The sequence below is a fragment of the Euprymna scolopes genome, chromosome 32 (genome assembly GCF_053919585.1).
Source record: "Euprymna scolopes isolate OS-2025 chromosome 32, ASM5391958v1, whole genome shotgun sequence".
In the NCBI taxonomy this organism is placed as follows: domain Eukaryota; kingdom Metazoa; phylum Mollusca; class Cephalopoda; order Sepiida; family Sepiolidae; genus Euprymna; species Euprymna scolopes.
In genome coordinates, this window is record NC_136513.1 from 4,212,602 (window position 1) to 4,225,000 (window position 12,399).

The 12,399-nt window shown below is 31.4% G+C and overlaps 1 protein-coding gene across 1 annotated transcript in view; it reads right to left on the minus strand.

Annotated features, from left to right (window-relative positions):
• Positions 1 to 2,406: 2,406 nt before the first annotated feature.
• LOC145256097 (uncharacterized) overlaps positions 2,407 to 12,399 on the minus strand; it is a 22,837-nt gene continuing 12,844 nt past the window's right edge. The window contains exons 4-7 of the mRNA XM_080114684.1: positions 11,922 to 12,161; positions 8,836 to 8,952; positions 8,224 to 8,320; positions 2,407 to 2,529 (exon numbers count right to left, since the gene is read on the minus strand). Of these exons, the coding sequence (XP_079970810.1) occupies positions 8,240 to 8,320; positions 8,836 to 8,952; positions 11,922 to 12,161 (438 nt within the window). The 3' untranslated portion in view covers positions 2,407 to 2,529; positions 8,224 to 8,239. The remainder of the gene's footprint in view (positions 2,530 to 8,223; positions 8,321 to 8,835; positions 8,953 to 11,921; positions 12,162 to 12,399) is intronic.

Consider the following 12,399-nt stretch of genomic DNA (forward strand, 5'->3'; position numbering starts at 1 on the left):
ACTCAAAGATGAAAAATACTGATACACCGTCCGGAGTTATCTGCTGTGAAGTGGGGGGGGGTTGTGGCGGAACTAACCTATGTTACCTACTAATCGACTATTCCAACTTCAATAATTACTGAAAAACTAAACCGTAACGGTGTCAGTTGATATCCGGTGGACAAACCGAGGTCGTTCATCGGCTACGAATAACCCACCTTTTGTATGATTTGCAATACATGATGTTACTTTATATTGGCGTTCTTTTTTTCTTTTGCAACCCTTAACATGGCTATGACAGAAATGTAGCTATTATCTACAAATACCACTGTTTGGGGGATCATGAAATTTGCTGCATTCACTAAAAATTTTGCCAACTATTCAAGGAATTTGAGAAGAGCAGTAGTAATCAACTGAATAGTTTAATGTTCAGTGATTGAGGTGTTTCCAACACAGATTTAACAGCTTACCGAAGAAATTATGGCTTATCACGTCATATCCTGCCGTATGCTTACATTAGTTTAGTATTTGATTTAATTTTACAGACGTTTTACTTTGATTATTATCAAAATGAGTTTCATATTGTATACATTTCGAATTTTCACACTATATAAAATTTTCACACTATATAAATTTGGAATGCTAACGTGATAGCATTTCGAAATAAATTTTTACTTATGACGTTGATTGCTGTACATAAATACAAAAAGTCCTGATTATGTTACAGCCGTGTTGCCAACTGATATAAAAATTCTGATTGATGGCGTAATATCTTTAAGAATAAGTTATTAACTACGACTATATATCCAACTTCAATGTTTAAAAATGGTTTTCACACTAGCATTTTATAATTCTAAATAATGATGTAATATTTTTGCGAACAAATTCTTAATTGGTCCATTAACTTCTTTTCATTTCCTTATTAGCTCATACAAGATCTGATTAAAGGGCCGTAGATATATATACACACCTCATTTGTGGAAAGTTATTGTGTCTGTAGAGAGAACCGAATTCACGAGAAACAGTAATAACAATGGTCATTATATATGAACTCCGTGAAAATAAATTAATAAGAAAAAACAGAAAGTTTCAGAGATGATTTTTCCTCAAGAGCAGAGTCGTCTCTAAGAATCTCCGGAATAAAATTTACACGTATACGATTGAAAAGCACGAAGTGAGTCTTAACAGGATTAAATAACATAAGGAATTTCGTACCCCAATCTACACTCGAACATGAGTGATTTTTTGTTTATTGCAAATCCAATCTATAATACCAGAATGTAATAGAAGCATATTTATTAATCTTCTGAATTATATTATTTGGAATATCATAGATCTAGAGAAATGGAGTGTTGAACTTAGAATAGAACCCTGAGGAACAGTAGCATTAATAGGAAAGTGAATGAGGAGACACTTTCCAGAGATAGTCGCAAGCTTCGATCAGATAGAAAAACCTTTTCAAAAGCATTTCATCTAACACCATAATCCTGAAGTTTTTGTAGAATAATATAATGTCATACTCTGTCTTTTTATGTCAAGTACAATGGTCTTACTTTGCCATGAATTATCCATTGCATCTTTAAAATAACATAATTATATTAGTTCGTAAACACGATGAGTACACATATACTGCACTGTCTTAAACGGATATTTGCTGAGATGGTGGTATAATGCCGCACTAATATATACTCACACCCATCCAAACTAAAATTAATCCCTACTCAAATGTTATCGAAACTACAAAGTAGATATGACACTACACTATTAACAAAGGAGTGCGTAGTGCGTGAGAAGATGGCATTATTATGAACTTATCTATAATACACTGCTCCATACGAAGAATGTGATAATGTGTGGCTGGTAGCCACATGATAATAAATAAGATACTACATTATAATCCTCACTGAAAAAGAAGTGAAGACAATGTCTTAAAGAAGTGTATCATAACGAAACATATACTACACTACTTCTCCATTTGATGGCGCTATAAGATAGAAAAATAGTATAGATTTATTTCTAGGCAGACGGATAACCAACATCCATGATTAATATCAGTAATAATATAGTTTCGGTTTTATGCATATAGGAAATTTGCATGATTAATATGTATGTTTAATATAACACACCTCATACTTGGCTTTCGTAAAAGACGTCTTGATAACATTTCATCTAGTAAAATACTTTAATGATCACAATTTATCTATAAAGTGAAAAACCTTCATTTATTTGATAAGTGTAGCCTGTACATGTTGCGCGCGTTTTACCTGTTATATTGTGTCCTCTTTCTACTGCTTTATATATACTCGTGTTTGTAAACTGATATTTTCCTAAGCTAAAATTTCATAAACAAATACACGTTATTAACTCGTTATAACTTACAGACAAAAAAAACAATCACAAATATATAAATAATTAATAAAAACATCATTTTTTTAAATTTAATTTCAATTTCTTTATTCGATTAGAAAAAAATCCGGTTTTGTTTGTAGATTTCTCGATGCATACCAATCTGCGATCTTTGTTTTCAAACATTAGGAACCATTAGTATTCCTGTAATAATAATAATAATAATAATAATAATAATAATAATAATAATAATTCTTAAAATGGTTGGATATCGCATCAAACAAATGCGTCGCTCGTTTTGAAAGAAATAAAACCAGAAAAAAATAATGTCATACTTTAATTTAACCCTAAGCATGACGTTAGTTTTTTTTTAAAGTAATTGAAAAGCAGCATCAAAATATTTTTTATAATGTGGGTGGATCTACTATTTTTTATAACGAGTGGATGTTCTATTTTTATAATGTGGGTGGGGCTACTATTTTATTAATATGGGTGGATGTTCTATTTTTATAATATGGGCGGGGCTACTATTTTTATAATGTTGGTGGATCTTGCTTCTAACGGACACGTGTATCGTTTGAAGAAAATTAAAATCGACAGCATTTCATTTTATAACATACGTGGATCTCGCTTCAAACATACGTGTCAGTTGTTTTGGAAGTTAAACGAAAACAACAGTAAAATATAGTTTTTATAACATCGGTGGATGTTCAACACTATAACAGAAGGCCATAACAATAATGAACATATATAATATAAATGATAGAAGTATATAAAAAGTAATCGCAGTTTTAATAGTAATAATAATCATTATAGGTATGGAATTAAGGATGATGATAATAGTAACAGTAATTTCAGACATGGGTCAGAGGTAAAAGAATGGAGAGGACATAAGTAAGCCATAGTGAAGACAACAGATATAAAGATAGCAAAAGTCTAATGTGTTAAGAACGTAGCATAAAATACTAGGTTAACATATTGGGAGGTTGATCTTTGCATTATGGCCAGGATTAGTTGTTGGCTTTGCCCATCAACTCATATCGATATGATATTTGAATATAAATATATATAAATAAATAAATAAATATATGTATGTATCTATTTATATGTATATATATATGAATATATATATACATATATTATTTATTACTTGAGGGTTAACAGTTACATATGGTTGCTAAAAATAGCCATCTGTTTCAGTCAAAGAGACTTCTTCAGGCGACCTGGAACCTGTCGACACCAAAAAGAAAAATGGGAGAGATTAGAGAGCCTATACATATATATATATATATATATATATATATATATATATATATATATATATATATATATATATATATATATTATGGCTATGTAAAGACTAAATTTAAACTTGTTCGAAAACATTATTTATTAAAGATTGTGAAATTAAAAAATAAAAATGAATGTGTCAGCTGACCGGTTTCGAAGCTCGCTCAACAGAGCTAAAATCGAGCTTAATTACGTTTTAAAAAGAAAAGGGGGGAACAATGAATCGATGAAAAAGTAGGGGGAATATATGCATATAAAAAAGGGGGATGAATTAATTATTAAATAGAAACTAGATTAAGCTCTTAGAGATTCTCTTTTTGTTTGCAAAGAGGAGGTCTCAGAGTCTTAATATATATAGTTTCTAGAATTTTAGGATGATAAAGGGAGTGCGACTTACTAAGGATGGGAAAAAAGTCCGCACTACGGACGTTTTGAACAATATCCATGGCTCATCTATAGGAGAGCACCTTATAAATAATCGTATTTGCGCTTTGAATTGAATTTTGCTTTCCCCCCCCCCGCCACCCCAAGGATGATCAGGACAAAAACACATGAAAAGCTGAACTCCAATCCAACCATAGTAAACGTTGTTGTACAGATATCGACATTATTATATTCTTAGAACATCTTCCAACTCTGCAATTTCTTAACAGGGAAAAGCTGATAAATATCCAAATTAAATTTAAAAAATTAAAGTAAACACAGTCTCTAAATTTTTAATATTAACTAATTTGGATCAGTTCAATGAAGTTATTAAAGATGCTGTCAATATTCTGTCAATGCTATTCAGAATAAGAAAACGAAAAATAGTAATTAAGTGGAGTGTAAAAATATATATGGTTTCTTAAAACAAAACAGTTGCTGTTTGGAGAACGAAAAGGCTGCCGAAATAGACTATGTGGTAACAAATAACATGGTCTGCGGAAACTGCAAATGAAAAACTTCTCTTTCATAAAGTGTGTATGTTTTAATCAAGCATTTTACATTGTGCCTCATTCGCTGCAACAACTTTCGAGAATAACATGAAACATTGGAAACCAGGTTAACTTCAGGAAGTGTTGCATTAGATAAAGTGAAAACAAGGAAACGCGTTTACCATGGTATAGTCTTTCCACTTTTCTTTAAGTTTGATCCAAATGAGACTTTCCGTATGTGAATGCAGAATATAAACATGAAAGATTTCCTACAATCAATTAATATCCGTTGATGGCCGTCATGAGGTTTTGGAAGGGATAAAAGCCAACTTAACACCATAATGTTTACGGTCATATTATTTAGTGACGACATAGAGTACGAGTCATTCTTAACTTGTACGTCCACAATCGGAATACAACACATGCTATCAACGACAGACCTTAGTTATCATTTGATATTCTGTCAGAGTACTTGGCTGTGATGTACATGAATGAAAAGATTTCAACAAATAAAAAAACAGGAAAACCAAATAAAAGAAATGCAGGTCGGTTTTATCTACCTAAAAAGGAATGTAGTTGAGGTTTAGTGTATACTAGCAGTTCAGCCCGACTTTACTCGGGCCTTATGTACTGTTCATAACTTGCCCTACGTGTGAATGCACTTTATGTAAGATCTCAAATGTTTAGACCAAAATTTGTCTGTTCATTTCGTAGTGATCGCAGAGATAATTTTTTTATAACCTGGACCCCAATTTTGACCCCTTCATATTTATTTTTTTGGTCTCAAATCAAGTCAGCTACATCTAAAATTTCAAGTGTTTAAACTCAAAATTGGCAGAGAAATTTGGTAAAATCTGCAAAGGTCAACTCTTTCAAGTTTGACATTTTGGCAGCCAAATTATAACCCCAAAACTGATCAAAATGCTTGCCGCGTGTCTTAAACCGGTTACGGATAAATTATAAATATTTACACCCAAAATTGGCTGAGTAATTTGCGAGACACCGCAAAGGTCAAATCTTTTGAACTTTGACCCCTTGGCAGATCAAATTTTCGACCCAAACCGATTACAAAGCTTGCCGTATCTCTGAATACACTTTATTTAAAATTTCAATTGTTTAGACCAGAAATTGGCTGGGTAATTTGGTAGAAACCGCAGAGGTAAAATTTTCTAAACTTTGACCCCAATTTTAACCACTTAACAGTTATGTTTTGGGGCTCATATCAAATTAAAAACTTTGATCCATGTCCAAGCAACCTGCATTTAAAATTTTAAGTGTTTAGACCTAAATTTCGCGAAGGAGTTTGGTAGGGTTTTCAAATATCAACTCGTTGCACTTTGACCCATTTCAGCCAAATGTTTGGCCGAAAACTGATCAAGAAGACTTTCCTAAATCTCAATACCCCTTATGTAAAATTTCCAGTCTTTAGACCGAAAATTGACAGAGTTATTTGGTGGCGAAATATACACAGACACACACACACAGATATTTTAACTTTTATAGATATACTAGCATGGGTGACCGGCGTTGTCCGGGTGTTTGGTGGTGTATGCTGAGCACAATATAAAAAAGTGTTTTAAAACTTTGACTCCTATTATGACCCCTTAACATTTATTGCATTGGGCTCAAATTGGGTTATTAAGTTAGATCCATGTCCAACGAACCTATATCTAACATTTCAAGTGTTTAGACCCAAAATTGAGAAGTTTGGTAGAGTTCTCAAAGGTCAAATCGTTGAACTTTGACCCCTTAACAGCCAAATTTCTGGCAGAAAACCGATCACATAGATTTTTCCAAATCTCAGTACCCTGTATATCAAATTTCGAGTCTGTAGACTAAAATTTGACAGAGTTATTAAGTAGGGAAATGTACACAAACACACAGACAGACACAGACATACAGACATACAGACACATTCACTTTTATAGATATACTAGCATTTCAGCCCGGCGTTGCCCGGGTGTTTGGAGGGGTATGTTGAACAAAAAAAAAAAGAAAAAAAGCGGTCATTTTTTTTTATTTGACCCCTATTATGGCCCCTTAAACTTTATTGTCTGGGACTCAAATCAAGTTATTAAGTTAGATCCACATCCAGTGAACTTATATCTAAAATTCCAAGTGTTTAGACCCCCAATTGTTGGAGGAATTTGGTAGAGTTCTCAAGGATCAAATCGTTGAACTTTGACCCCTTAACAGCCAAATTTCTGGCCGAAAACCGATCACCTAGATTTTTCCCAAATCTCAGTACCCTGTATATCAAATTTCGAGTCTGTAGACTTAAAATTGACAAAGTCATTGAGTAGGGTACACTGACACACAGACAGACACGGTCACTTTCATATATAGATAGATTAAACAAAAATATATACGTATACATAAATACATATGGAAACAATTTTGCGTTTACTATAAACTTTTTACACAAATATTATACAAGTATAAATCCTGCAGAATATCTGCATGAATATAATTACACGTAATAGTTAACTAAAGATGATCATCCAATAAGAATACCGAAAAACTAAAATGAATGTTTAAAAGAATATGCAAATTAGCTAGATCCATATATAAGAAAATTTAAATAGAAAAGAGGGTTTTAAATATGAATATCAATTCACAGAAAAGAAAAACGATTTTATAGGAGTATAGATAGATAGATTATTTCGGTAAAATATAAAAAGTTGTTTTTCTATATATTTTTTGGAAGTAATAAGATTCATCACCATGAAAGTGAATACTAAGAATTAGAACAAACAATGAACCCACGATTTCAAGAGAAAGAAAAAATTCATGTGTAAGAAAGTACAGAACGTAGTCTTTAAAAGTAATGAATTTAACAGCAATACCAGCACTGAGTTCTCCAACTTGTTCCTTTTTCTTTCTCTCTCTATATATTTTAGTGCAATAGAAGTAATCATACAGATAAATAAAACGGTTAATTATTTTTAAATATTATTAATTTTTGCACACTAGAAGATAAATTGTAGTTCGTATTTTTGTAGATGAGGGATGAATGTTAAATATACTTGTATTGATCGGACTATTGTTCTTGTCTTTAGTGTTTTTCGACATTTACCCTTAGTGGGTTGAACTGGCTTTCCTCCGACACAGGTTTCATGGGACTATTAAGTTCACAAACGCTACCTCAAATAGGTGTTACTTGAAAAAGAAAAGGAGAAGTTACTGTCTCCGTAGATGTTTTTTATTCTTTGAGTTGGTCTCTATTTTATGGTTGTTTCGTATTTGTAAAAAAATCGGTTGCCAAAGGCGGTGGAGGGCAACTCTAATAGAGATTGACATGGAAGTATCTCTCTTGCATTGCCGAAAGTGTAAGCGTGTATAATGTTTGCTTTTTATACAATTAGAGGCTCCCAAATGCTATTAATTCTAGACTTGGTCTGCTTAGTAATCTTCTTTTTTTAGCATATGTGTTGCCTCCTTGAGTCGCTAGACTCTCCACCGGCGATGGAAGGGAGAATTCAAAACAATAAGAATAAAATAACGACTAATTTATATAATACGAAAATATCTACAAAGCCAGTAACGTTTCTCCTTTCCAAAAAAAATCGATTAACATGCCTGAGGACGTTCAAAAACCAAACGTATCGAAACGTTGCACAAATGACACTGAAGATGAGAACAATAGACCAATCAATTAAAGTAATATAAAGAAGATGAATGTTTCAATTCTCACCTTTATTGATTCAGGTCTAATGACAAGTGGTTGAAATCAGCTTAAACATTGGAGTCTTCCATGGCTGTTTAAGCACCGTCATTTCACAATCTTTGGGCTACAAATAAAATGAAATAATTAACCCGATTTGACTTCGCCTACATACTGTTTAACGATTGTTCATTTATTAAGTATAAACCTGTATAGATTTACTTTCATTTTTGTTTCGCATTCATTAACTAACAATTTTGCATCTATGTTAATTGTACCTATATTTAATATTTAAATTTAATCATTAAATTTCAACAAATTAAACAAACCTGCTTAAATATAAAAATATTTTTAAAAAGAATTATGTTTTTATTAATAATAATTTCTACAAGCTTTGGAAGCAAATAGTCCTCAAAATATCGATCTTTTTATGCATGATGAATTCATAATAATTGGAATTCAAAAATGCAGTGTTAATGCTTCTAGATTTAAAATTAGATTATGATTACTTGTTTGCTTGCTGAAATCAAACAGCATTTATGTGCATTGAATTTAATAGTTCGCGTTGTGATGCATTTTATACAAGTAGTAGATATATCAAAATAATAATATTGTAGTTTCATATAGTCTATTGATACGTACACGTCCTCTCGGGTTGCGGGGGCAGTTCAAGAAGTTTTTTCCATAATTCGCGGCAGTATTACGACAAATAGTATCCATAATAGTAACCTGCATTTTATACATTAAACCAGCATTGGCCTGCGAAAAAAAATATGTAAGTATATATATATATATGTATATATATATATATATATATATATATATATATATATATATATTGATAGATATATATTGATAGATATATATTGATAGATATAGACACATATGGAGATAAAGATATAAACTACATTCGATTTCTATTATCATGTTAATAAGGATTAGTGGGTTAAAACTGTTACGGACCAACTTTGTGTTTGCCAATTATACATGCAGCCTTGATTGAGATTGTTTTTTTGGTATTTTTCTTTTAATTCAAGCAACTATTGTTGCTTGCGTTTTAAAATGCTGTCCTTTAGATTTTTCTCCGTTTGGAAAGTTGTTATTTTCTGTTCACTTTTCAAGCTGCGTTTCAAAGTATGCTTCATTTTTACAGCGTTTTCCTAAATTGGACAGATAGGCTTTATGTGATAATCTTCCTTGTTCTTAAGGGACAACTTGATTTCCAATAAAAATCGCATAGTGCGTTCCAATTCTTGGAATTTCTTTAACTTACGTATTTTCCGACAATGATTAGAACTGTGACATTCAGCCTGTACCAAATAAATTTTGGCATGTAGTATTGTAATTGATGAAGATATAAAACAAACCTCTTTCCAAGGTTTCATTCAACAAAATTCACAGCTACTAAAGAAAGAGAGAAAGAAATCAGTCTTTTAAAGAAAAAGGAACGCGTGCAAAATCACGTGGCGAGAAACTGAATTTGCATGTCTTTTTTTTTTTTAGTAAGGACAAAACAATTTAAATGAAAATATTTTAAATAGTAACAAAATAATTTAAATGAAAATATAACATGGCATTTCTTTAACACGAACATTTTCAATTTTTGTATTTTTAACGTAATGTTGGAAATAATTTCACTGTCAAATTCCATTTTGTATCTGTCACCGATCCGGCTATTTTGTTATTTTAGCATGTTTGGTTTATAAAAAATTTTCATGTATGCATGTTGATTATGGATAAGTCATATCAAATCTAATTGCAAAATCATATTTTATTCAGGATTTTTACTAGCACGTACTTCCTTGTATTTGCGCCGTAATTTTCGTGTTTTCTTGTCGATTTAACCGATTTTATTTCCTTTATTCTTTCTGCTATGTGAACTGTTTTTTCTGTTTTATAACATGTTAGACAGATTTTTTAACTTCATAAGCAACCAATGAAAATAGGTGACTTGTCTTTGTAAAAGAATGAACAGCCATTTTTATGGTTAGATTCATCTTTTAAGGAGAGTTTGAATATTCTGACGTATAGTTCTTATCTTAGCAATTTTTGATTCTTCATTGCGTTTACAGTTTTCCTTAATGCTTGTAAGTCTTTGGCAATCTTTAGTCAAATTTCGTAACATTATATTTTGTTCTCCTTCGAAATTGGCTAAAATTATACGCCTAATACCGGCGTCTTTCGTAGATATAAGTCCTTGTGCGAATACTAAGTTTTTTAGGCGAATCCACGTTAAGTTTTGAAAGTTATAAATCATCACGGTGTTTATTAACGATTGATGCGAACGTCGAGTATAATTTCTTGTTTTTCTGGTAAAGTTCGACCATTTCCAAATTTTGTGAAATTGGAAACTTTTACAACTTCCTAGATCTGTTGATTTTTAACAGATTCAATCAAAATCGTCTTTCGTATTTCGAGGTAAAATATAATCAACACACTTTTAGAGCAGTAACGATCATTTTTGTGTTTGTCTATTTTTCACAGTCATATATATATATATATATATATATATATATATACATAAACACATAAAATATATATACTTAGATATGAGTAAGTGAGCTCGTTTAGTTTAACGGCATTTATACTTCTTGGGGTAATTTTATGCCAAGCAAAAGTTTTATTTTATACTCCTTGAAAAATCTTTTTCAAAAGTAACTCAATGATATGAAGTGAAGGTTATATCCTCGTCTGAGAAATAAGTTAAACTGTCAATTGCACTCCAAATATCATTTTGATAAATATTTCGTTCTGGTCTATAAGTTATAATTCTTAAAATTTTTGTTCTCTTTCCATATTTTTAGTTAATTTTTTGTAGTTGCAGTATTCTTTCTCGTTTTCTTTTTCTTGTCTTTCTTTTTGTGCTGTTTTCCTCGTTTCTTTGCTAGTCAAGTAAGAAATTTTTTATATATTTCCATTTTTAGTTAGTGTTCCACTTAGCATTTAAATAGTTCTACAACAGTAGATTTAAAATCTTCCATGTTTAAATGTGTTTGTAAAGTATGGCTTTTTAAGCTTTAATGTAATTGAACAATCATTGTATAAACTTTCTTTTTCTGGGTTTTTTACGCTTTTCGCATAACAGCGTCTACTTCTTTTAAGATAAAGGAAATAAACAAATATCTATTCCTTGTTTAAAATTAAAAATGGTTGAATAAAAAGATTAAAACACAAACTTTTTTAAAATAGAAATAGAACATAAAGTCATTTAGCATAACGAATTCGATATACGGATTCTTTTAAGTCCGCCAATAAATCTGTTTTTTAACACTTGAGGTTGTTGTGAAATTTTGCTGTTTCTTTCTCCATATATGCTCCCTTTTAAATACTCCAATAAAGGTTCCTTAATTAGCCTTGTTTCTCGTCATATAGCGTCCTTAATAAGGTTTTAGATGAACTTTGCTTAAGAATCATCTGTTGGCAGTGTTGAAGGTTTCATAAGTTCGAATTCCTTAATAATAAAAACGCCAGGAAGCCTCAGTATTTAGCGATAAGAAACATGTTGAAATAAAAACTAATACAGCAATTTATGTGAATATACATCAGTAAGACTGTAAAGTGTGCACAACTAGTGTAATACCACGAGAGATATATTCTCTCGGTCTTTATTGTACGCACCAGACATGAACACACACACGCACACACACACACACACACACACACACACATATATATAGTCAACTGTAAACTAACAACTCATTTTAGTCTAATAAAATCATATATCTCACCTTTTTCTGAACGCTCTTTATGTTAGAGACGAGCTTCATGAAAAAGCAGTTGCATTTGCTGTTGATGATAGACATGCCATATGCTGCAGCACGTCGGGCAGCTCGGTTCACCCTTACTTTCATCCAACCTCCTGGAACTGGCATATGTTGCAATCGCTTAATTAATAGGCAGTTCGCTTCATGCAATATACGAGATTTCAACCAAGGCTGGTCCAAGATCGTCAGAGTACAGCGTTTTGTCTGAATAATAATAATAATAATAATAATAATAATAATAATAATAATAATAACTCGTCAAAGTAATAAACGTCATTAAAAATGCAATGCGAAAAGGGCGACCAAAACTGACAGCTGGACAATATCTAAGCAAGCTAACAATACATAAAATATCTTCCAAAGAGAATCATTATCTACTGTTTATTATAGCATGATACAAGAAAACTGGATACAGTTTTACAGAAACATAATAAATAAAAAC